Source organism: Patagioenas fasciata, chromosome 13 (assembly GCF_037038585.1).
Source record: "Patagioenas fasciata isolate bPatFas1 chromosome 13, bPatFas1.hap1, whole genome shotgun sequence".
NCBI classification, from domain to species: Eukaryota; Metazoa; Chordata; class Aves; order Columbiformes; family Columbidae; genus Patagioenas; species Patagioenas fasciata.
Genome location: NC_092532.1, coordinates 18,851,082 through 18,876,220, shown reverse-complemented (window position 1 = coordinate 18,876,220; position 25,139 = coordinate 18,851,082). Strand labels below are relative to the sequence as shown.

Below are 25,139 nucleotides of genomic sequence, written 5' to 3'. Positions count from 1 at the left end.
TTATTCCATGAGAACCTCAGCTTTTGTTGAAGAATTGTTCCTAACCCTCATGAGTTGTTTTAGAAAATTGTCCAAATCTGAACTGTGAAGCCTTTAAAAAAAAATAAATTACAAAACACAGAAGGCAAGTAAAATAGCCTGAAATATACCACTGCTAAGATCTTACCTGGTGTCATGACTTTTTTGTTGTTCTGGACAATGTTGAGAATTTCGGTGTCTTAGAAAAATAGGAAGTAACATCTTTTCACACCAATGAGCAGCTCCTGAGCAGTTTTGTTGACCATTTTCTATAAGTTAAAAACAAAAAGACTTTTCTTTAACATTGAGCAGGCATAGCTATGAGGTCTGCCTTTCTCCTCACCCCCATCACAGATCACTGTTATTGTGAATTAACAAAAAAAATTTAAAAATCACAGAATTTGTTGAGTTCAAAGCTCTCAGATATCTCTTTACAAACTCTTAACTGCCTAGAACAGAAAGAGGATTTCATTCCAGAGGTCAGTATTTTTGCAGGATGCCTTTTCAAGGCTCATTAGTGCTACACAACACAGCACTGGGTCGAGGACAGCATCCGTCCTGCAGAAAACTGATACTTGTTTAAGGTTAGGAATATGAGAGGGCTGAGCAAGTGGGTGTCTTTTTATTAGTAGCAATAGTATTGTTATTATTACTATGAACATTTGCACGTGCCAAGGTAGCAGGCGTGGGCCAGCAGGCAGAGACAAACTCAGGCTTATCATCCCGTGCTCCCTGCCTTGGCACGCTTCACCTGCCCCATGTCATGTGCCTCCACCTCCCCTTTTGTGGCAGACATAAGGTATTGAGCACCTGCAGTGGGCTTGGGGCACGTGGCACCACGAGCATGGATCTACCTTACCTGAGCGATTGTGCAGTGCAAGTGCATCAGTACCTCCTTGGGCTTGATCTGGAGGTGGTGAGAACATCAGCCACTTGGGAAGCTTGTAATACTGCGCTTTTAGATGAGGTCCTGTTTACTGTGATTACGTAGTACTGATTCGTTGGGACTGGTCACACAACTTCATACGAAATTCAAGCATTAGTTTCCTTTTGGTTCAAACGTGTAGTCCTGTAGCAAGAAGCTCTAGTAGAAGCCATGGAGGAGCAGAGAATGTGGTTGTTTTACAAGAAGTAATTAATTTTTTCCATCTCTTTACATCTTAGAAGAAAAAATAACACAGAGTATCAGCAGTACTAGCACTAATAAAGCTGAAACAAATTATCCCCAACATGGTGAGCACAGCAATGACAGTCCCCCTGAACTGCACAGTCAATTTCTTTCTTGCCCCAGAGTTTCTGACCAAATTACCTCCAGGTCCTGCTGACCAAGGATTGCTTTGAAATACCTGTTTGTAGCTAAAGCATCTGCCTTACTGCTAAGTCTTCTGGCCTAAGAACTTCTGCTAAGGAACTTGAGACCTCCTGAAAACTCTGCTTCTCATCAAGCACTTTCTGACATTTTCTTGGAGCATTTCAGCAGCTCATCATGTCTATTTTTAAACATGTCCTACCCTGCATAAGGCAAAGGTACTTCCCAGGCACATTTACCGCATTCATGGCAGGTTTCCATAAGAACATTTTGTTGTTGGAATGGGCGTAGCACTTCCACTCCTGCTGGTACGGCTTTTACACATGTTGCAAGAGCAAAATAATAGGAAATCCATAATGAGGTTCAAAGACAATTTTGCCTTATCGTGTATTCATTCACAAAGGACATCAGCTTTTAAAAAATATGATTAACTACTTAATATAACAAAAAAAACATCCTGTGAATGTTTGTATGAAAGGACCATTCAGAAGGCTGCCTGTTCCTCCAGATAGCTGCACCCAGAAATCATTATCCGTACATTTTAAAAAGTACTAGCCATTTCCAGCTCGATATAGACTCACCCATGAGAAGGAGTGCTTTGGCAGTGTTCTATAGCAGGACAGTGCCACTTTAAGCCATGCTGTGCCATGTAAACCTTCTCCCTACAGCAATTTGGGTTTGATGCCCCTCGGCGCCCAGCACCCGTGCAGCCAGGGATAAGCAATGCTCTTTCTTAGCAGCAGAAACCTAAAGCACAGAGAGATAAAGGGCTTTGACAAAACCAAATGCAAGCATTAAAGAAAAAAAAAAATGAAAAACCTTACCATAGACTATATCTCTATGCATTGAGGCTGCACTTAATCACTGCCACACCAGACAACTGCCGCCACCTTATCTCTGCAGTTACACCTCAGCGGGACTCGTCTCTTCCCCATCACAGCATGGCCTGATCACACCGCTTCCCACAGTGCTGCTGACACGTATCTCCCCCATGACCCCACCAGCAGGTCTGCCCATCACCCCAAAGCAGCTGAGCAGATGCAGAAAGCCAGGTGTGCAGTACCTCGCACCCCTCGCCAGCACGGGGGTCACCCCACCAGCCCCACACAGCACAAGTCTGCAGAGATGCTGCATTGTAACATTGCACATCATCTTGAAGATCTGCTAGATTCCGTGTCCGTTATCAGTTTGGAGGATGCCAGGCTGCGTTTGGATTTTATCCTGACTCAATGTGCTGGCACAATGGAAAGGTGACAGTGTGGGGGTGGAAGCTCTCACCGGGAGCTTGCTGAAGGATGGGTATTCGCATCTGCTCTTTGCTACCAAAAATAGCAGCAAACCTGAACTAAGGTGAAAGAGAGCACTGAGCAGGAAGAGACAGCGTGTGGGGAGCTAGGAGACTCATTTATGGGCTGTTTTGTTCTGTCTTTGGGCAATTCCTGTTTGTTCAGCACTGGGGTTGCCAGAAAGGAGTACTGTCCCATCCCAAAGAGGCAAGTAAAATTTACAGATCTATGGTGGTGAAAAGCAGTAAGGCCTAAATTCAACATGGTCCCCAAAATCCCATGGGCTCCTCCCAGGATTGCAGTACTTTTAGGTGTCTGTGAAAAAAAGAAATATGCATGTATGTATGCTGGCAGGTACTCTCCCATTTCTCCGTTCGTGAGTCACGGTGCCCAAGGGGCATCCCTGCACCCAGCCTCATGGCCCCTGCATTGTGTGCTATGCTATGGGGGTGGATTTTGACGTCCCAGCCCCCCTGAAGATGGGCCTTATCTTGTCTAGATTCCTTTCAGGAGGAGATTAAAATCTTCATTACAAGATGCTTCTAGCTCCATTTGATATATTGGGCCATGGTGGGTGACAGCACACGGTTGTGCAAGCTCTCTGAGCTCATGCCAGAGAGCCACTGTTGGCAAACACAGATGGTCACCCGGGTCTCACTGTGCTTCAGCAGGCACTTACCCTCCTGGAGTGCCAATAAATAGCAATGCTTTCCCAAGGGTCTAATAAAATAAAATACAACCATGCAAAATCTGCGAGAGGATTTGGTGGGGAATTCTTGTTTGATTGGGTGGGAGCTGTGGGTTTGTTTCCTTTTTTCTTTAAGAGAAAAATCCATTTCTCACTTTCTTTACCTAACTGCAAGCCTTTTATCCTTTCCAGGTAATATCATTGGTTCTGGGATCTTTATTTCGCCAAAAGGAGTTTTGGAGCACACCGGCTCGGTGGGACTTGCTCTCATTATTTGGGTGCTTGGCGGCGGGGTGGCTGCCCTTGGCTCTCTATGTTACGCCGAACTGGGAGTCACTATCCCCAAATCAGGAGGGGATTATTCCTACGTCACAGAGATTTTTGGTGGGTTAGCTGGGTAAGTACCCTGTCTCTATAAAGTAATTTGAAAACACTAAGTATATTAAGTTTGAAGAAGATATCTGACTCGGAAGAGACACGGAACATTTGTCAATAAAATGCTTTTGCAAAGTAATTTTTCCTGCTCTCATTAGAAATACCAAATTCCTCATACATAGAGCTACAGACACTTTCACTTCCTTCTCTTAATAAAGTCCATGAAAAGAAAGAACCAGGCGGTAAATGATGCTGTGTCCATGTGACATTCCTATGTACCAGCCATAAATGATGAGTACCTTGTACTGAGGAGCTTCACACATCAGGGAAGCCAGGATGGAGCTACTACATAATCCAAAACCCTCCTTTAAGTGATGATGCAGAAGGCAGCAAATATTTCTGTGGCATTACATTGTGAAACCTTCCCGCAGCAGAATACAGAAAACTGATGGATAAGGAGAAGCGTCAGGCTCAGGTACCCGCTTGCATCACTGCCTCACTTACTGCAACTGTACAAAAACAAGGGCTGTAAATTTGAAGAGAGGGAAATGCCAACTCAAGGAATGATTTCTCTTTGAAAATAGCAGAAGTGGAGTAGTGTGCCTAAGGGAGGAATGGACAAGTGAGAAGAGGTCATCATTTATATTTGACTGTATATTTTGTTGCGTCAGGAAACAAGCTTGTCGCAGTTGAGCTGGCTGCTGAGCTGGAGTAAATCAGCACAGGCGTAATGCCCGCAGGCTGTCCCCAACTCCCATGGCCTGTCCCCTTGCTCGTGCCTGCCTTGGCTCAGTGCCACCCAAGCACTGGGCACAGCCAGCATCCCAAAACACACCAGGTGACAAGGGAGTTTTCTGGTGATTGTCAAACATAAGGCACTGCCTTATACTAGTTCTTATAGAAGTCTGTGTTTCTTCAGTCAGTAGAATCGCTCCTCTGAACATTGTCCCACTTTGCATAGAAAATTACACTCATGTCACAGCATGACTGAGGGAACAACAGCATAGGCTTGGTTAACCAAAATCTCAGCTGATCTTCACTGAGGTTTGCTCTCTCACGGGGTGCAGGAACTGCACAGCAAAGCCCCCGCTCCCCCAGGACGCTGCAGCAGGCAGCAGCTTCCCCAATACCTGCTCCCAGGAACGGGGTCTGCAAGTGAGGAACACAAAAATGAAAGAGCATAGGATTGCACAAGTGGTCACGAGTGCTATCCCAGGAATATCGCTGTGAAACCACCAGTTAAAGAAAACCAAAAGAATTATGCTTTCTAGGAGGAAAAAAGAAAGTAATTAGAAATCAAGTATGACTAAACTCAGCTCACTCTGCCATGTTCAGAGAATTTGTGTGGTACCCCGCACACCCATTGATGGGTCACTACCCAGCATTTACCTGGGGACAGAGCAACACTTTCACCTCCCAAAGCAGGGAGCTCCCTGCAGCAGCAGCAGCACACTTAGTGTCCAGGCTTGCGATGAACAAACAGTATCAAAAAAGCACAACCTCATCACCAGAAGGGAAGCAGCAGTGCTCCCATTCTTGCTTTGCAAAGACGCTTTTCATTTTCTCACAAGAAAATACACCATGTTGTAAGTATGGCAAAGGGTTACCTTAGGCAAGAAGCCTCCTGGTAGGTTTTTGTGTAAAAGACAGGGGGGCTCAGTCATGATTTCCAGTAGAGCTGGGCTGGGACTGCACCCTGCTGCACACCTTGCTGAGCCACCACCTAAAGCCTGCAGCTGAGGGGAATTCTCACAAGCACCCTCAGTTTTCCAATTGGGAAGAACCCATCACCTCCCAGCACTCTGAGCTGAATGAGGCCCTTCAGGAGCCTGCACTCTGCCTCTCCCGAGGGAAAAAAACACTGCTTCTCCAAAAATTTAATTTTATTTTGTAATGTAACCCTTCTATAGTAAACAACATCATATTCAACACACACAGTTTTAGTGCATTTGCCAAAGGATTTTCGCAATGGCAAATTTGGATGATTTGGTCTATTCACACGAAGATGTTTATTATAGGAGCATGTGCCGTACCCACCCAGTCCATGACGTTTCCTCTTCACATCCGTTGTCTTGTCCCTGCCATTCAAAATCCTCCCTAAGTTTTCCTGTATAGGTACAAGGAACAAAGGAGTACTATTTGATTGTAACAGCCATTAGAGTACTACATGCCCCACCTTCTGTGCCTGGCAGTGTTGATAGTTGGTTGTGTGAATAAATAATAATAATTTAAAAAAATCATAGTACTGCTAGGTGTGTTGTAAGAAAGTGAACGGAGTAAGAGGAAGAAGCAGGGCAGGGCCATCTCCTGAGCTGGCAGAAGCTCTGGCCACAGAGCAGCAGCCCTGCTCCACATCTGGGTGCAGCTGCAGGACAGGGCACCAGTGCTGCCGACAGCGGCGGTGGTGGCAAAACTCCGCTGGGGAAGGGACATGGCCCAGGAGCTCCGGCCAGGGGAGAAGGCAGAGGTGAGGGAGGACTTCAGTTGCACTGGGCTCTGGTCTGGTACCTGAGAGCAGACTTCTCACTTTCATCTTCATTTAGAAATCGTCTTGGTTTTAAATAGCATCTGTGCATGAGCACAGTAACCGCAGGGAATGGGTCACATCCCGTGCTGCTGGAGCTGAGCACAGCTCATCTTACATGCATATGGGCTTGCATGTCTGTACAGATCATAAAAAGAACATTACCCAAACCAGTAAATAATAGGCTTTATATGTGTTCTTGCAGAAGACAATTAATAAATTCAGCTTCATGAAAAAAACACTAGTGCATTTCTGATAAATACAACTTCTGAATGCTCAGCAACTACGTTGCAACTGAGCTGCTTCTCCAGCAGTGACTGAGGACTGATCACAGATCCTTACTGAAAATCAATAGCAATGAAATCAGCAGAGAGCTCTAAGCCAAACTTTTATAAGTGTCACTCCAAACTGCAAGTAAAACATGTTTCAAATACACTTTTATGGTTCCTTTTTGTTGTTGCTGTTGCAAAAATCTGAAGTTTTCAAAGGCAATAATTCTTTCAGCTATGCAGGATAATATTAATAATATTCAAACTAGCTCCAACTTTCTTAAACCAGTTCAGATTCTCCCATCATAAGGTGATCTGTACTACAGCATCTATTTCAAACTGTTTTCTTTTGTTAACGACACACAAGTAGGGTACACTATAATTTTCTATTTTCACAGGTTGCTGTGACTACATATTTTTTATCTAATTCAAGATCCTCTTGGGTGTACAGGTACATCCCAAATACAAGTTCCAGAATCAATTTCACTAAGCCCACTAGACTATTAGAGACCCAGATCAAACCATCCTGTTCATTTCTTTCAACAGGTGAGGAAATTAGTATGCAGAGATATCTGATAAAAATTCACTTTTGGTGGAGAGATGACAGGCACTTCCACATGAATGCCACACTTCCCCTAAAGCAGTGTTTCCTACCACAGATTGTCACTTATTCCACTGAAACTGGGAAAAATAATCTGATTAGAGACATTATCTAATGCACATACATATTGATGGGAGGATAAGCATTCATTTCAGTGGACTTTCAATTAGACTCAACAAAAAAACAAGGCAGAGTACTTCCAGCTAACAGCCATTGGCAGTCATTACATGTTGCTCAGAAGAACAATAACCTCAGACAATAAGGTTATTTTACTGTCCCTTTTGCCATTAGCACATGCAGGTACTTGGGTTGCCCACACAAACTCCAACACTCAGGAGAGACACAAGAAAAAAAAATTAAAAAAAAACAAAGATAGATCACAGGAGCAGACACACCTTCCTTTTTCTCTACATTCAGCTGTCTCCAACCTATTTCTAAAGGTCTGATTGTTTCTCCGTCAGGAATGAGAGAAGATTTAACTTCTCCGGTTCTTGTGGTGCTGTAAATTACTGCGTAACCATAAGAGCCGATCCCATGGGGTTCAGCTTCTGATGCTCTCAGTGCCACAACTCAGCCCTCAGGGCAGTTTCCCCTTGAAGAGCCACTTTCCCACTACCCACCTTCCACTTGAAGAGCCAGGCAAAGTAACTCCAGGTGTGCCACAATGACATTTCCCTGCTTCAAGCTGGACTTTGGGCTGCCAGAGCTGTTTACACCCCCTCTGCATGGCTGCCCCGGGCAGAAAGCGCACCTCCAGTTGTCAAATTTCATACGCCATGATAGGGAGGTCAACTGAAAATCAGTTATGTCTGCAGGAAGATTCAGCCCTGTGTCACTTAAATTAATCGTAACTGATCTGGAACAGTTGTTCTTTGCTAAGGAGATGGCAGCCTCAACTCTTCCAACACAACATATGATAAAAGGTGGTGCTTTAAAAACAAAGACTTCCTAGAACACTCAGATTGTTGGGTAATTTCATCAGGATTAATTCCCACCCACAGCAAACGCCTCTTCCCCATGAGCAGTTTAATACAAGAACAGCCATTCCCATCTGGCTGGACCTCTGGCTCCCAGTCCTGCTCCTGGCAGCTGCCGACGGCACCGCGAGGGCCAAGGCGAGTGCTCAGCAGTGCAGCCCCGGCAGCCGCGTGGCCAGGGACGGGAACGTTGTCTGAGTGACTAGCGTGGATATCTTTTTCTCAGAAACAGGCTTTGGTTAAAACTTGCCTGAAAAAAAAAAACAAACAAGATAAAAGTGGGCCTACATCTTAGGCAAGCTTCCTTCTTATTTTAAAGCCATCTCTTCTTTAAGCTTCATTTGACAGTGCAACTTTGTCACCCTCTGCTGAAATTCCGCATTTACTTTAATTGGCATTATCAGTCCTGAATGTATTTCAATTCAGCATGAAACATATTGACTGTCAGAAATCTACTGAATAATTCACATTCCCGTTTAACCATATTCTACCCAATACCAACTGTAATGTGCTCTGTATCGCAGCATAAAAGGGTCAGTTTTGCCTGAAATACTGTTTTCAGAGTCATTCACCCCACTGAACGTTTTTATCTGAACACAGTTCTCTACCCACCTAAAGCACGCAGGTTAAGATGAACATGTCAGGGAAGAGCTGGTGGCTTCTGCTCAGCAAACCCCATGGCCCTGTGGGCACAGCTCTGCCCAACCCCGGCAGCCGCCAGCAGCACTGCTGGGCACACCTGAATGGGGCTTCTGGGGCAATGAGGGCTGAACTTGACCTTGCTGAGCACCACCAGCAGCCTAACCCTGTCAGTGAGCAATTCCTGCAGTCTATAAGTCAAGGGTAGTCTTCAGTGTTTTAACCCAGCAAGTCCCTGTGTTGGGGTTCAACTTCTTAGCTTGCCTGGTGCTCAGACTCCTGCTTGCAGAGCTGCCCCAAACTGGGTATGCCACCCTCAGCACCAAACAGCACAGAGCTCTTACTTGGCGAAAACCATGCTGAACCACAATGGAAAACATGAAAAATGGGGAAGGGGAAGCAGTCGCACAAAAAATAAATAGGAGGGAAAGCAAAACAAAACAACAAAACTGGCTTTTAAAAACAATAGTACCATTTGGGAAGGTGACCAGCTCTTGCATCACACCAGCTTACCAAATTAACTCTCTGGTTGTTAATAACAAAAGCATCAGATTGACCCCATACTTCTCAGAAACAAGGCAAAGTAAAGGATGTGCTGTGTGTCCCTGCACTTTACATTTATACATGTATGTGAAAGAGTTAACATGTATGTGTACATGGCAAGAAGGATTTCATTTTCTACTACAGAAATAATACTACTTCAAATATCTTAAAACACTAACCAGATGCACTGCTGATTTTACAAGATAAGTATCTTTTTTCCTTTTCCTAGAGTGAGAAACCAAAATACCCCACACTTTATATTTGCAAGGGTACCTCATTCAGTGCAATCAGCTGCAGCTGGAAGCAGAAAGCCAGCCCCAGTGGGACCTGGCTGGGTGGTCACAGAACACTGCAGCACTAAGGTGGCCTGGCCCAGGTTGCAGAGCTGAATGGTGACAAGAAACCCCCTAGTGACCGTCAAGGAGCCAGTAGCAGCCACAAGAGTGCAGCTGCCCCACAGCTGGTGGCCCTGCCAAAGCCCTTCGGAGATGACTTCAACATAGGGCCTGCTGTGTGCTGCCGTTAACGTGTCAGCCCAGGAGCAGCAGAGACGCTTTCGCTTTGAGATACACAGCTAAATCAAAGCATGCCCACTAGACACAATCCTCACTCTTTTATCCATCCCTAAACTGTGCTTTGCTTAAAAATGTTTAATTTAAAATTCAGATTGCACTGGGAACATGGGAAAAGGGATGAGGAGAGGCACAAGTAGGTGACTGTTAGATGTGATGGGGACAAAAGTGCTTGGTCCTGATGCCTCGGGCACCATCCCGAAGCATTGCACCGCCGAGCATGCATTACCTCCAGCACACCCCCAGCACTGCTTTCTTGTGCTTTTTCTTGTCTTTTCAGGTTTCTACTGCTGTGGAGTGCAGTGCTTATCATGTACCCGACCAGTCTAGCTGTCATCTCTCTGACCTTCTCAAACTATGTCCTGCAGCCCGTCTTCCCTAACTGTATCCCCCCCTATAATGCCTCCAGGATCCTCTCCATGGTGTGTTTACGTGAGTATTTGCTTGTCGCGCATACACAATGTTTGCCTCAGTTTCACATGGGACTGCTCAAGGGGCCACCCCAGCCAGGCTGGGGTCATGACCACAATCCAAAAGACAAGCAGGGAGGTCCCAGGACAGGCACCATGACTGGTGTGGGATATTCTGTCCCTTCCCACTTGCCTGCAGCAAGCACCGTGGGCTGGAGCAGTGCACAGTGACACCTGAATCCCTGTGGGTCCTGGGGAAAGTGACAGCAGGTGATCCCGTGGGATGGGACAGGGCTGTGCTCCCTGCAGAGCCGCGGGCAACTGGCATGGGTGACCTACCAGCACAGGTTACCCACAAACATTTGAGCCCTTCCTAGTCTTCTTTTACATTCACAAATGCGAGTGTGTAGAAGAGCAGCACGCCACCAGCTCTGCATTAATTACGGAGCCAGCAGAAGCAAACCAGAGCTGCAGGTACTCCAGCTGCTCACTGTTTCCATGAGAAGGAAGCGATCCCCACATGTTGAGCACTACTCAGGCACAGTTACTAGAGCTGGGGGAGCCCTGAGCAGCAGCGCCCGAGGGGAGAGGCTGCTGGCTGCCAGGGATGCCCCTGCAGCTGGGATCTCCTCGGGAAAGGCAACGCTCCTCCTCACCCTGGCTCCCGGCAGGAACGCGTGTATCACTCTGTGCTTTTTGATGCTTTGCCTGTGTGTTCTTAAATAAACATAATTTCATTTCACTGAATTCAGTCTTTTGCTCTCCAGTCCTCCTGACCTGGGTGAACAGCTCCAGCGTTCGATGGGCAACACGCATTCAGGACATATTTACAGCGGGAAAACTCTTAGCCCTGACCCTTATCATTATTGTGGGCTTCATACAGATCTTTAAAGGTACTCTGTGAGACAGCACTAACGTGGGTGTCATACTGTTGATAGACTTGATTTTTCCCACTTACTGCACTATTTCCTCCTTAAAAACAACCCAAAGGTACCCAGGGTTTAGCTGAACCATGATGCTCTGTACTCACACAGCCATGGAAAGGATGGCACAACAGAGAAATCAGCTGTATCTCCTTAAAAAAGTCCCTTTCCTATCCACCTTGTCAGTTCTGATGTTTTGATAGAATAACAAAGGGCAGCTGAGGATGTTTCACAATAGTTACTGAAATTTTTCAGTCTGTTTTATGTCCTTTAAATCTGAAGTACTCTGGGTGCAAAATGAATAAGCACGAGCATGAAGTCTCAAATCCAATGAAGAATAAAAGCCAAAAGGTTACCTGTTTCCTGGTGTCTCTTGTAGGTAGCACTTCTCTAGGGGTGGCTTAACCTCTTGCTTGTGCTTTCTGTGCAGGAAACTATGAAGAGCTGATACCAAGCAACGCATTCAATTTTTGGATGACTCCGTCGGTGGGGCATTTAGCATTAGCTTTTCTTCAAGGGTCATTTGCCTTCAGTGGCTGGAACTTCTTGAACTATGTAACAGAAGAACTGGTTGATCCCCGCAGGCAAGTATCCATTTCCATGCCATCCACATTTTCTTGAAGTGCTGAGACATTGGAGCCATCTGGTAATATTATTCATTTAATAAGCTGCAGCGATGTCATTCTGTGTCTATGGAACCAGTCTTTCTAAATGAAGGATTTTTTGTCTAGAACAAATAGTAGGCAAGTGGAAGAAACACTGAAATTAGAAACATAGTGCACAAAGCATTAAGTGAATCAAACCAGCCTATAGACAGAGCAGTATCTCTCTGGCGCTGTTCAATCATACAGTGCTTCTCTAGTAGGAAATTAACCACTGATGAGATGCCACACAAGTTTTTATAGGGAGAATCACATGCATTAGAAAAAAGTTGATTTATGCTGGAAGTCACTTTGCTTTTCCACCCAAAGGTGATCTTCCCCAGAGATCTGAAACAGAGAAGATTAGAAAGTCATTGCGTGATGAAGGCAGTGGTCCCTACCCCAGCACAGCCATGGGCACTCGCCCACTGGGGCGACTGACATCAGGTCACTGCTGTCCTGGGTATGGGAAGGGGCTTGGAAAGGATTGTCACAAGCAGACTGGGAAAGCTGGAGGGAAAGTGATTTTTATAAAGCAAAGCTCAAACGTTTCAACATTCCTGAGCTGATGAAGTGGAATGACAAATGCCAAGAGCAGCTCTCAGAGCATTAGTTATTTGTAGGCATCCAGTGCACGCAGCAATTAAATGAGAAGTTTAAGCTGTTACACAGCCTGGATGGAAATGAGTTAAAGCTGCGGCCTTGCGAGTGGCTCTGCACACACCTTCACACCAGTGAGTGGTAAAGGGTACGTCCAGAGATCTTGGCAGGAATAAAGAAAGTGTGGTAATGTTTTCCCTCAATGGAACACCAACATTGTAACGGACCACCACAATTTCAAAGCTGAATAATGAAAAGTTATGACTTAAATAAGGCAAATATGGCCTCACATGAGAAATAAAAAGAAAAAGGAGTGAATGGACTTCATTTTTATATTTTTGCAGTTTCTGAAGGGAAACCAAAATACAAAAAAAAGTAATGGATAACCAAGAAAACTTCCCATTTTTACTAAATCTGTTCAAAATCACAAAGGCTAAATACTTTTTTAAAAAGCATTTTTCCAAATCTGACACACAAAGTGCATGATTGCATTAGATACAGAATGGTTCAGGTGTCCACCTCTAAGGAGGTCTCTGAATCAGAGGCCAAGTACGTCTATTCTACTCTAAGTGGCCATGGCGTTGTATGACCAGACCAGGTTTACAGCATGGGATGGGCCAAAGCAGTCGCCTGGACAACAGGATCCCGTCCCTTTTCAGAGCAGGCAAAGATAAAGCAAAACATGGCATTTTATTCCACCACGGGTGCTTGTACCTAGGGTTATTGAGAAATGGCTGCTGCGTTTTTCAGCAACACACTGCCTCAATCCCAACCAACAGCCCAAAGGGAGCACATGGTGGTTTTGGCCCAGGGAGCTGCCCTCTGCAGACGTGGCATTTCATAGCAATTTTAGCCTTCTCCAGCAGGTCAGAGCCTATGGAAACACGGTTTCCTCTGGAGAAACAGCCCACCTAGCTGGGTGACCTTCCCCAGGCTGTACACGGTTGTTGTGGTCTCACTGTGCATGACTGTAATTTCTTATCTACCCTCCTGATTCTTTTATTAGGAACCTACCTCGCGCCATATTCATATCCATCCCATTGGTGACATTTGTGTATACGTTCACCAACATTGCATATTTCACTGCCATGTCACCCCAAGAGCTCTTGTCCTCCAACGCTGTGGCGGTAGTAAGTAAACCATTCCCTGGATGTCTAAAATACACTTTGATTTCAGTTCTGTGCTTTGCAGTGTATTTCAGTTTCTCTGCCTTCTGTTGCTTTAGACATTTGGTGAAAAGTTACTGGGCTATTTTTCCTGGGTTATGCCAGTCTCAGTGGCCCTATCTACATTTGGAGGAATAAATGGATACCTTTTTACCTCATCAAGGTTAGATGGAGTACAATTTTATGAACATTATCTAATTTGGGGAGGGGCTGCTTTAATTTAACTTGCTAAAGAAATGCTAGCTAGATATTTTGGATGTTGTGGAGCATGAGGTCGTTGTTGGGTGTGTTGCATACATTCAGTTATGAATTGCTTTGTTTTGAATCAGCAAATGTAATATTGAATCATGGAATCTCTTGCAAAATAATCCTTACGAGCTACTGAAAGTGTCTGCAGATGTGGAATTGCTCACAGTAAGAGCCAAACGCAGCTTTAACATGGAACCTTAGTCATTTTACATCAGTAAAGCTCCAGTAGCTACAAGCTAAACTGTGCTTTGCTCAAAGAGGAGTTTTAGGGCCTGGTGCTGTTCCAAATTACAGATATTTTCCTTCCCATTATGGAAAAAAACTGCTTTCAGGCAAGATGCTTTGCATACACACTGCTGATAGTGGGACCACAATCTGTAAAATCCATTTATAGTACTTCACCTGTCTGAACTTAATTAAAAAGTTATAAAATTTTTTTGAGGAAACATGTCAAGTATCTTGTGAAATTTATTTATCTCAGCACTTTCACAGGTATCATGAGATGCGACAAATCTAAGTGCATACCTAACAGATTATACGCTTTAAAATGAAATATTAAGGCATGTTAAACCTTATCCAAAACATTTCTGACACTGGAAATATCTATGAGATTTTTTTTATGCCTTGGCTATGTATGGCTGATCGCCTTCACAACCTACGCAGTACTCATCCCACCCTGGGCAAGCAGACTGCTGGCCAGCAGGCAGGGACTGCACAGATTCCAGTCCTCCTCCTCCTCAGAGGTAATTGGGCATCTCAGAGCAGTCCATTTCACAGATGACAGTAGCCATTAAAGGCCTCATATTCTGAAGGGTCTAGTTGAGATAACTTACACCGTGTTATGCTGGCAGTCTCTAGTGGTCTCCCCAGACCGGCACCCACTGGCCACAGTTCCATTCCACACCCAGCCCGATGCAGGCAGTTGAGATTGGAGATGTTACATGGCTAGATATTGAACAGGCTGTTGTACAGCCAGGGGATTCAGCATTACTGTTCTTTCCAGGTTATGTTTCTCTGGTGCCCGAGAAGGCCATTTGCCGAGTTTGCTTGCCATGATCCACGTCAAGCAGTGCACGCCCATCCCGGCCCTGCTCGTCTGCGTAAGTTTTACCATCTCTGCTCTGTCGCCCTGTAAGCTGCTTTTAGAAATACTGAATCGTGGAGTGGAGAGCTGGAAAAATCCCCCGAGAGGCCATTTTACCCCAGGAGAAGAGAAGGCAGTCTGGAGTGCTGCTGGTGGGTGTTGGCAGTTCCAACAGCCCCAGAGAGGAGCAGCCTTCAGCCTTGGAAATAATTCCTCCCGGTCCCAACCACCCTTGGTGCCTGGAGGGTTCCCTCACACCTCACTTGAGCTGCAATAAAAGCCAGTTACCACTGGCCCTACCCGCAGCAGAGACAGAGACTGGCTTTTGAAACAGAGATACTTCTGTAAGAAAAGACAAGCTTTTTGACCAATTTTACCTGCTTTCCACAAACATTTGGAAATATCTGTGGTCACTGCTAATCCCACCTGGGCAGGACTGGTTTAAATCCCACTGCCAAAGCCAGAGACGTGGCAGGTCCCACTGAGAGGACAAAGTGCTCCTAAAGTTTCTTACTTTCAATGAGCAAGGCGTCTTGTGAGGGATGATCAGACAGTGCTCTGAGGACATGGGGTATTTTTCTGTGGGCCAAAAAATTAGGTAAGGACAATTACAGTGGCCCTGATTAATGCATCTGCTGAGTGTGTCAGGTAGACAAGAGGTCACCTGCAAAGATCAAAAACCAACAGGTCAAGCAGTGGGAGGGTTTGGGGCTGGTCAACTTGCCACTGTGCTCCCGTGGGAAGAAGATTTTTCTCACTTCTTATACACCATAAATTTCCATGATACTAATGACTTACAGTTGTTATTTGAATCAAAGAGCTTCATACAGTTTTACCAATGGTGAAGCTAGAATATGCGATGGGCTTTACTGCAGCACAGAAGATGTTAAAGAGGGAACTGACTCCCCAGCTGCATGGCCCAAGCAAGGGACTTTCCCAAACCGCATTTGCTTGAAATCTCGGCTGCATCCTCTGCTACCAACTGTAGATTTACCACTGATACTAAACCAGTGAGGGTTTGACCCCAGATGCACTGGATTTATGTGTCTCCTGGCTCTAACAGCAATACTGGCACAATACACCCAGACCAAATTTCGCCAGATAAGCCTCCTGCACATTCCACTTTTACAACAAAATACCCATCTAGCTGAGGCTTTATGGCATTCCTGGGGCCTAGTGCTCCATCACAAACATCTCACACGTTGCCTGTGCAGAGTTTTGGGGTACACTGTCCTCATCCTGCCCCGGCAAGCAGCAACCACTGGCCCCATCACGGGCTCCTGCCAGGCAGCTGAGCTCTGCTGGTGCTGATGAAGCAGAACTCCTTTGTCCTTAAAAATACATTGGCTAAAATAACACGCTGAGTTTCAGAGGCTGTTTTGCTGTGAAATAGCCCCAACATGAGGAGGCCACCCAAGCCGATCTGGGCAATCTATCAGGCATACACCAGCCCCCCCACTCAAACCATTCTCTGTGAATTGTATTGCCAGTCACAGAACCAATGCTGCATATCAGTTCATCACTTGAAAGCGTTTTAATGCAGATCAGGGTATATCAAATGCTGCTATGAAATATTAATTCCTTAAGAAATAGAAATATAAAAGTAATAGAGCGTAGGCAGCTACAATAGCAAACTGGGTCAGACTTTAGGCAAACTTAATTAATACATCAGGTTCCTTTTTCCCTTCCAGTGAATCACACCTAGCTCTTTGCATGGAGAAAGATTTCTTTGTATGTGGAGAAAGGCTTTTTTAACATCACCAGTGAGACCTGTATTTTTATTAATCCTTTCAAAAATCAAGGGGCCAAGCTAGATGTAAAATAAAGAGCCTGGGGTTTTTTACAAGCCGGTGAGGAGCAGCTGGCTGTCCCACCTGCTGTGTGCCTGTGGCTGGGTGGCTGGGGGGAGCAGCACACCCCTCTGAGCCTCGCACTGCTCAGGGATCACACCCACACCGTGACCGGATCTGACACATCAGTGTCACCTACGTGCGAAATCTCACCGCTCCGAGTGGGACCGCTGCAAAACCCGTCAGTGGCTGGAGAGGGTCGTATGTGCATATGGTATTGTGTGCCTGTCAGAGGAAAGCAGGGAACACGTTATATGACGTCAATATAAAACACTGCCCTATTTTAAATCCATTTTGTGGAGAGGCTGCTCAAGGCATTGAAATCCCCCTGCCAAGCCTGTGAGGCTTTGAACAGGGGCACGGAGGGACCAACGGGACATTTGACTGCGGTGGTGCTTAATTCCTGGTGCCAGTGGCACAGAAGCCATCCCTCCCGAGAGGACATTGATATTGAAACAGCTAATTATGAAAAAGTGACATAAGCAAAAGGAGTGCCTAGAGTAACACAGACCAAACTCCTGAGTAGTCTCTGGAGGAATTTGGGTATTTAGTTTCCCTCAGGCTCTGGCCACCAGCAGACAACATTCACAGGACCAGTATGTGGGGCTGGCAGGGGCTCAGCTCCTGGGGGTACCGACAGGCAGGAGTGCAGGCCCCAAGGAACAACCCCTTGACTCCTGAGCCAGCTCTCTTGGCTTTACAGAGTAATGCAGAAATAACACAGTACAAACAGGCAAGCGTAGGCACGGAAATTTCTACCATCCGCCAGTTTCCAAACACAAGTAATGCTCAAAAGATTAATGATGCCAGTCATCTGCAGCATAAGCTGTGGGCCAGTGGAGTTAAAGGGCAAAGCTCTTATTCTCGATAATATATAGGGCACCTGCAACAATGTAGTGCAGTGACCGCAGTGTGTTAGTCTGCAAGAAATACTTCCTTCATCCCATAGAGCTCAATAGCCTTTAAAACACACAACAGAGATGGGTGAGTGGGGCCACGGGCAGCACAGCCCCCCTCTGTCAGCACCCCTGAGTATTTACAAACAGACTGGCTGGGCTCTGGCTTCAGCATGCCCCAAATAACCCTAAATCCCCATTCAGCCCCATTCGGATAATGCTCCGAACTGCAGGAGGCGGCAGATGCCCAGCAGTGGTTGTAAACAAAAGAAGTCTAACTGCTTTTATGGGGGGTTTTGGCTAATTTTTGTTGATTTTAAGCTATCTTTTCTAGTAATGACTCAAGTAAGGCTATGCTTCTCTCTTTGCAGTGTTTGGCCACCCTTGTCATCATGCTTGTTGGAGACACATACACACTAATCAACTACGTGTCATTTATTAACTACCTCTGCTATGGAGTGACAATTATAGGCCTGTTAGTCTTACGCTGGAAGAAACCCAAAATCTTCAGACCTATCAAGGTGACAATGTGAAAGCTAAATCTCTGGGTTGCAGTAGCGATGCAAATGGTGGGACAGGCACACCAAGCCCTCCATCCTCCCGTTTCGAAGAACGGTTTGTTTTTTGATTTAGTGGCAATGTTTTAAGGTCCCAAACCATGTCCCAAAACGTCATTAGTATAAAAAAACTGCGTACAACTGGATACACAGGCAGACCCCTTGTGAACCCACTGTGATGGGCAGGGGGGTCAACAGTGGTAGAGGGAAGGGGGCATGACCCATGGGGGGGTCCTGAAGCCACAGCACTGCCTGCAGTCCCCCGCAGCCCCCGCCACCGGTCAGCCCCTGCTGCTGCTCTGCAGTTGTGCTCTGCTCTGCTCTCTCCTGGTAGGTGAACCTCCTCGTGCCCATCACTTACCTGGCATTTTGGGCATTTCTGCTGGTCTTCAGCTTATACTCTGAGCCGGTCGTCTGTGGAGTTGGACTCATTATCATTTTAACTGGAGTGCCAGTGTTTTTCCTTGGAGTCTATTGGAGAAACAAACCAAAGTGTGTAAATAGGCTAATAGGTAAGCCAGCACCGCGGTGCCTCGCTGTGCTCCTGGGGCTGCTGGTTGTGCCTGGGGCTGTGGGGACCTTCTTAACCTTGGTTGCATCAGCACTAAACCAGCCAGGGAACCACCTGTGCGAGCCCAACTGCCTCTCCCAGTCACAGGCAGCCCCTTGGCACAAAGTGGCCAGACAGCGCTTGTCTTTGGGCAATGGCTTTGCTTCCTCCTGGGCACATTTGCCTCCTTTCGTGCCCCTGTGCAACTCCCCATCCATTCAGCTTGCTCATGGCAGCCTGTCCCAGAGCAGGTGCATGGGAACATAACTCTGAGTCCATGGAGGCTAAATAAGTTATCACAAAAGGACTAATAAACAGCCAAGAGCTTTGCCTCCCCATCAGCCTGCTTTCCTCCCACTGTGCCACCTGCATGTCCCACTGCACAAGCCCAACACGGCACAGTGAATTATTTCACACTCAAAAGAAAGCCTTACATTATCAGTCACATAAAATTAGAACTGCACACAAGTCTTCTATGTTTTGGCTGTGTTTGACTTGTAATTGTTCTGCTGCAAGGCAAGGACTGTCAAACAAGCACACTGCAGCCCTTGGCCCTGCATGGGTTTCCACCGGCTGTGGTGGGGCTCGGCTGCTGGCACAGCTGAGGAAGGGCTGTGGGTGGGCATCCCTAGAGCTGCCCATTCTCCACTGCCCCTCCTGCGCAGACACTGAGTTACAGCTGAGCTGGAGGTGAAAGGGTTGAAGGGGGCACTCAGCTGTGCAGCGGGGTTGAATGGCCCCACCTGGGAAGATGCCCCATTCATTCCCATGTTGCGTCACCCCAGCATCACACTTTTGTTTAGAAGAGCTCGAGCATCCCTATTAACCCCCTAAATGTTTGCTCTTCGTAGAGTCCGTGACATGCTGGGGACAGAAGCTGTGTTTTGTGGTCTACCCTCAGGGGGGAGTTGCTGAGGAGGAGGAGGCACCCTCGGCCGCATCTCAGCGACCCACGAGCAAGACAACCACGAGGAAATGATGACGTGGCCTCTGAGGCTGAAGTGGCTTCTTGTTTACATGCTGATTCTTGCAAAAAGTTTTTCTGTAAAAAAAAAAAAGAAAAAAAAAGATTTTTAGAGCTCCAGTAGTGAAGCTCAGAAAATGAACTACACCCTCCATGGCATTTGTAGCTTGTAGGTTTTCCCTAAAAAAAAAAAAAAAAAAAAAAAAGAAAAAACAAAAACAAAAAGATAAAATAAATAAAATATAAAATAAGGTGCTGGTTGGTTTCTTTTTCTGCCAACATACTTGCTCAGTAGGGGAAAGCAGCACAGATACAGCTCTGGAATACTGATTTTAGCAGCCATGAGAGTCCATCAGAATCATACAGATTTAGGCGTTTCAGAAGCAGGGCAGTTGCCAACTCAAAATAAAAGTGGAGAAATCAAGAGAAAGCGAGGAGGTGCAGGGACAGCCATTCCCGCAGGAAGATTCCTGTTTCTGTCCCTGGGTGGGGTGAATTCCCACATACCACAAGGTTTCAAGGTTGCACCCAAAGGCTCGTCCCCCCGCTCACCTGCAGGAACACGGTGCGTCCATCCGAGCATCCAGCACCGGCTCTGCTGGGGCAGGGTCATTCATAGAATCATAGAATGCTAGGGTTTGGAAGGGACCTGGAAAGCTCATCCAGTGCAATCCCCCCATGGAGCAGGAACACCCAGCTGAGGTTCCACAGGAAGGTGTCCAGGCGGGTTTGAATGTCTGCAGAGAAGGAGACTCCACAACCCCCCTGGGCAGCCTGGGCCAGGCTCTGGCACCCTCACCATGAAGAAGTTTCTTCTCAAGTTTAAGTGGAACCTCTTATGTTCCAGCTTAAACCCATTACCCCTTGTCCTACCATTGTTTGTCACCGAGAAGAGCCTGGCTCCATCCTCCTGACACTCACCCTTTGTATATTTGTAAACATTAATGAGGTCACCCCTCAGTCTCCTCTTCTCCAAACTAAAGAGCCCCAGCTCCCTCAGCCTTTCCTCATAAGGGAGGTGCTCCACTCCCTTCAGCATCTTGGATTGCGCTGAACATGAACCAGCCTGGGCACACCTGAAAGGGTACGAAACCAGCAGTCTGCTTGACTGTTCAAAAATCATTTGGTGATACAGAGAAAAAAAAAATATACAGAGGTAGTGATAAAAATCTCAATTATCTCAATTTTGAAGCATTTTTGCAAAGGCAGAGCAGATGGGGATAGAGCTCATTGCGTTGCTGTGTGGAGCTCAGCACCATCCGGGTGCTGACGGGAAGATGGAGATGGGGAGGGTTTGCAGCACCTCAGCAGTGGGAACTCAAGGGAAACGTGGGAACGAAGCCCAAAGTCTGTTTTCTGCTGACGTGTCAGGTGATGGCGCGCTGCTTCAGAGACAAATCCCCATTTCAGCTGTGCTCAGCCAAGTGAAAAGTTAAATCATTCTCACATCAGATGTTCTTTAGAAGGCGTTTTGCATATTTTATTTGTGGCAAACACTAGAAGAAAAGTCTAGTTCACATATTTAATTAATATATAGAGATTTGCTGCTGTAGCAATATGGCCACTTTCACACCAAAGAATCTTTTGAAAAGGCAAAATGTGAGAACAGCTCCGAGCAATATTTTGAATCGCTACTGTTCCTTTGCAACTTTTGAAAACAAAACCTATGACGTTCCGTAGCTTTGGTAACAGCCATGTTAATTTAATTTTAAAAGTATCTTTCCCTGGTACAAAAAGTAAGGATTCATTATCTCTTCATTTGTGAAGTACTGCATGCTCTACAAAGATTTAAGAATACTGAAAATAAGGAGCTGGTTGAAGGAACATGGCTTTCCAACACAATTCACTATCGAGAAGTATTTTCATTTTTAAATATCTGTCCATCTGTCGTTGAACTTTCATATGGTAGACACTAAAAAGAAACGCAACTTACTCTCTTTGTATAAAGCTGTTAATTGTAGCAGATTAAAATATATATTTAGCTAATGAAAAAGGTGTGGGTTTGTGTGTATATACGCACACATGTAAAGAGATTCCACATGTTGAATAGTTATGAATATATAAAGTTTGCTAATGAAAATTGTATGTATTAAGCCTGCTATTTTTGCCTTTTTTTTAAATTCACAGCACACCTACTCTATTTTTACTGGCTGAGCAGCACCTGAACACTTCATCTGTGTTGGAGGCTATACTGGCTGAGTCTTACTTTCCATGGTTCAGCATTCACTTTCTGTGGTATAATTTCCAACAGATTAATTTTTTCAATAACTTTATTGTCTAGTGGGAAAATGAAATGTATTATAGCACTAGTAATAATGGTTGCTTTCAGAACTGCTAAGTCCTGTTGTGGTTTTATTTTTGTTTGTTTTAATAATTAACGTATGGAAATCAGCCAGTACAGAAACTTTGCATCTCTTGAGACAACAAGTCTGTATGGTAATGAGAAAGGTAGTAGTAGCAATAATAATAATAATAATAATAATAATAATAATAATAATAATAATAATAATAATAATAATAATAATAATGTGCTGTAATTGCTACCAAGGCTTTCCTTGGGTTTTCTTTAAGGAAATCAAAAGCAAAATGAAAGGACCAATTGCCTCATAGTTGTTAACCAGGTTTGGCTCAAATTTTTCCTGATTATATTGCCATGTTTTGAAACAATCAACATTTGGCCTTAAATCAGAAGGCTGAATCTAGAACAGGATAGTTTAGTAGAGCTCACCTTTGAATTACCTACCAATCTCCTAAAGTTGTTCCACAATGTCTAATTTAATATTTAGGAACAGCTTCAGTTGTGCTCCCAACATCACATACACTATTTTTTCAAGCCTTCACAAAAGTTAGTTCCTAACGTTTACAATTTCTAACTATAGAAGTCAATATACAGAACTACAAAGATAAATTCATATGCTAAATTAAACTTAGCAGCATGCTTGACCCCGTGTAAGTTTGATTTTTCCAAAAGACAGTGCAACCAGTCCAAAGCAGACATCGTCACCAGTATTTTAAAGCCTACTGAACAAAAGAAAAACCCCAAGACAGCTGACACTACAAGTATGTCAAGAATATTGTGATACCTGATTCAGGAAAGCAAGTAGTTCCTGAAAGAAAGACGTTCAAACAAAGCTTTAAAAGTAATGCAGAACCATATAGTGCTCTGTATTATATGCTATTGTAATTATGTAGCACAAAATATTTGAGGCTGTAATGCAGAAAACTACTTTGTGCTGTTTATTCTTTTAGCGCTGGCAATAATACAGCATTCAGAGAATTTCAGAGGGAAAATAATATAATGCAAGAGTTAACGAGTATATCAGGTGTAAGCTTAATGCAAAATCAAGTAAAGATGTATTGGATTATTCCTATCTGTATTATGACAGCATCGAGAGAAGCAGCAATGGATCAGGACGTCACCGTGAGACCTGCTGTGCAAAGCGGGGATGGGAAGATGGTCCCTCTGCCAAAGCGGCTGATGTTCGGGAGGAAACAGGAGCTGGGTGAGCACCAGTGGGAAGCAGAGTTGCTGCTGCTGGCCCAGCTGCTCTCACGTTTTCATTCGCTTGATTAAGGAATTGGTTGTTTTCAGTTCACGTTAGTACACAAACCAGAAGGGTTTGATCTCAGCAGGGTCAAGGTGAGAGACTTGTATCAGACCAGAGCTTTCATCCAGCTCAGGAAGAACTGATGAGTCACCATGGATTTGATATTAATTTGAACTGGAAATATCTTTACAATAAACGCACCTGAAGTGTGCAGACAAGATTTCATTAGCCACACTCTGTCACTTCTGCGCAGAACTGGTGGCTCCAGCTGAGCACGACCAGCGTCTGGTGAGCAGCTGCGGTGGTCGGGGATACGGGGACAGATCCGCTGCCACCGCTGTCCTGTGAACGAGCTAATGCTGCGAAAGCAAACGTGTCTCTCCGTGTGGAAGAGCTGAAGGTAAATAAAGTGACTCATCTTTGAGGTGAAAACAAACAGACAGAAAACCCCAACAGACATGCTGTCCCACGCTTCATTTTCAGACGCCTTTGCCAATGTGTTTCTCGTATTTCACTCCTTTCTTGTGAATTCTTAAAACCTTTAAAAGAAAAGCTGCTTGCCTTCCAGCCCCTTTGTACCAAGCACTGTATGACAAGAAGTTAGCAATTATTCAGCTGCTGAGAGTTTTATGAGACATATTGAAGTACATGTCACAAATGAAAATGTAAAAAAAATTCAAACAAAACAAAAAAGACCCAAACAAACAAAAAAAAAATGAAGGGTAAACCTTGCTGGAGTTTGTCTTTTCAGAAAGCTTTAGGATTGGGATGTGTGTGCTCTGTCTCTGGAGGATGCTCCTGTCTGAGTCACCACCTCTGTCCCCAGCTGTGAATTCAGTCAAAGCCTCTTGGTTTATCGAACTTCCCGTCCTCATTCCTTGACACTTCTCACGGGTGCTCTAAACTCAGCAAGAAACCTCCGCACTTGGACACGTGAAAAAGGAAATTCCAAGCAAAAGGGTTAGAAAGTGGTCAAGAGATGCTGAGAGGCCAAAACGAAATTTGTCTTAAAGTCCCAAGGTAAGAGTGATAGAAGAGGCAGAGACCCAGAAGGCATCATGAGGCAGCAAACACACAGAAGGATGAGTGAATAAAATATAAACCTCTACTGCTCCCATCAGGCTCAGGCACCACCTGAGGCCAAGAACACAAGAGCTGGAATGTAAAGGGAAGGCTCTCTGCTGGAACGGTTTGTGGGGTAACACAGAGACAAGAGATGAGCTTTGCTCCCTGCGAGTCCAGGTGACGAGCAGCCAGCCAGTTGAACCAGGTCTGAAATCCTAACGCCTGCCTGGGAAACTAAAACTCAAGTTTCCTGCAAAGACAAAAAATCCTAAATAAGCAAACCAGTTCTTCCTCCCAGAGAATAGTCTGAGTGAAAAATACATAATTCCCTCAAGGCTTTTCAGGTTAGTTCCTTGGTTTGTCATACCGATTGCACTGGACAGATTGTCTACGAACTGCTGCAAGTGTGCAGGTATCATTTATTACCCCATTTCCGTGTTATGGGCTATATTCATTTTGGCCTCACTGACACCACGATATGGTTTGTAGCATTACTGCTCTTGCCACTATCACTGCAGCTGAATCAGCACTTCATGACGAAGCAAACACTCTTTTGCTGGGTTGGGAGATGATATCCCTCTGCAGCAAGCTGTGTCCTTCATGGCTACAGATAAATCTGGATGCCCATAAAGTCTGTCCAATTCTCTTCAACAGAGATAAAGATTTCCAAGTCTGTAGAGTAAATCTCTGTCAACACAAAATAACTCAGCCCCCACCTTCTACTGAAAAACAGTAGGAGAGAGCCAGTGGTGCCCTCCAAACTCCGACTGGGAAGGATCAGCAAAACAAGCATTGCCCTCAGCCATGGGAGTGAAAGGCTGTGCTTCAAAAATGA

The 25,139-nt window shown here is 45.2% G+C and overlaps 1 protein-coding gene across 3 annotated transcripts in view; it reads left to right on the top strand.

Annotated features, from left to right (window-relative positions):
- Positions 1-19,815, top strand: part of SLC7A10 (solute carrier family 7 member 10) — a 37,986-nt gene extending 18,171 nt beyond the window's left edge. Inside the window, exons 2-11 of one of the 3 annotated variants that reach the window (XM_065848147.1) lie at positions 3,494-3,698; positions 10,082-10,233; positions 10,979-11,104; positions 11,565-11,718; positions 13,382-13,505; positions 13,601-13,704; positions 14,794-14,890; positions 17,992-18,141; positions 18,512-18,689; positions 19,579-19,815. In XM_065848147.1, the coding sequence (XP_065704219.1) occupies positions 3,494-3,698; positions 10,082-10,233; positions 10,979-11,104; positions 11,565-11,718; positions 13,382-13,505; positions 13,601-13,704; positions 14,794-14,890; positions 17,992-18,141; positions 18,512-18,689; positions 19,579-19,706 (1,418 nt within the window). In that variant the 3' untranslated portion in view covers positions 19,707-19,815. The remainder of the gene's footprint in view (positions 1-3,493; positions 3,699-10,081; positions 10,234-10,978; positions 11,105-11,564; positions 11,719-13,381; positions 13,506-13,600; positions 13,705-14,793; positions 14,891-17,991; positions 18,142-18,511; positions 18,690-19,578) is intronic. The other 2 variants (XM_071814327.1, XM_071814328.1) reach the window with 2 other exon arrangements.
- The last annotated feature ends 5,324 nt before the right edge of the window (positions 19,816-25,139 follow it).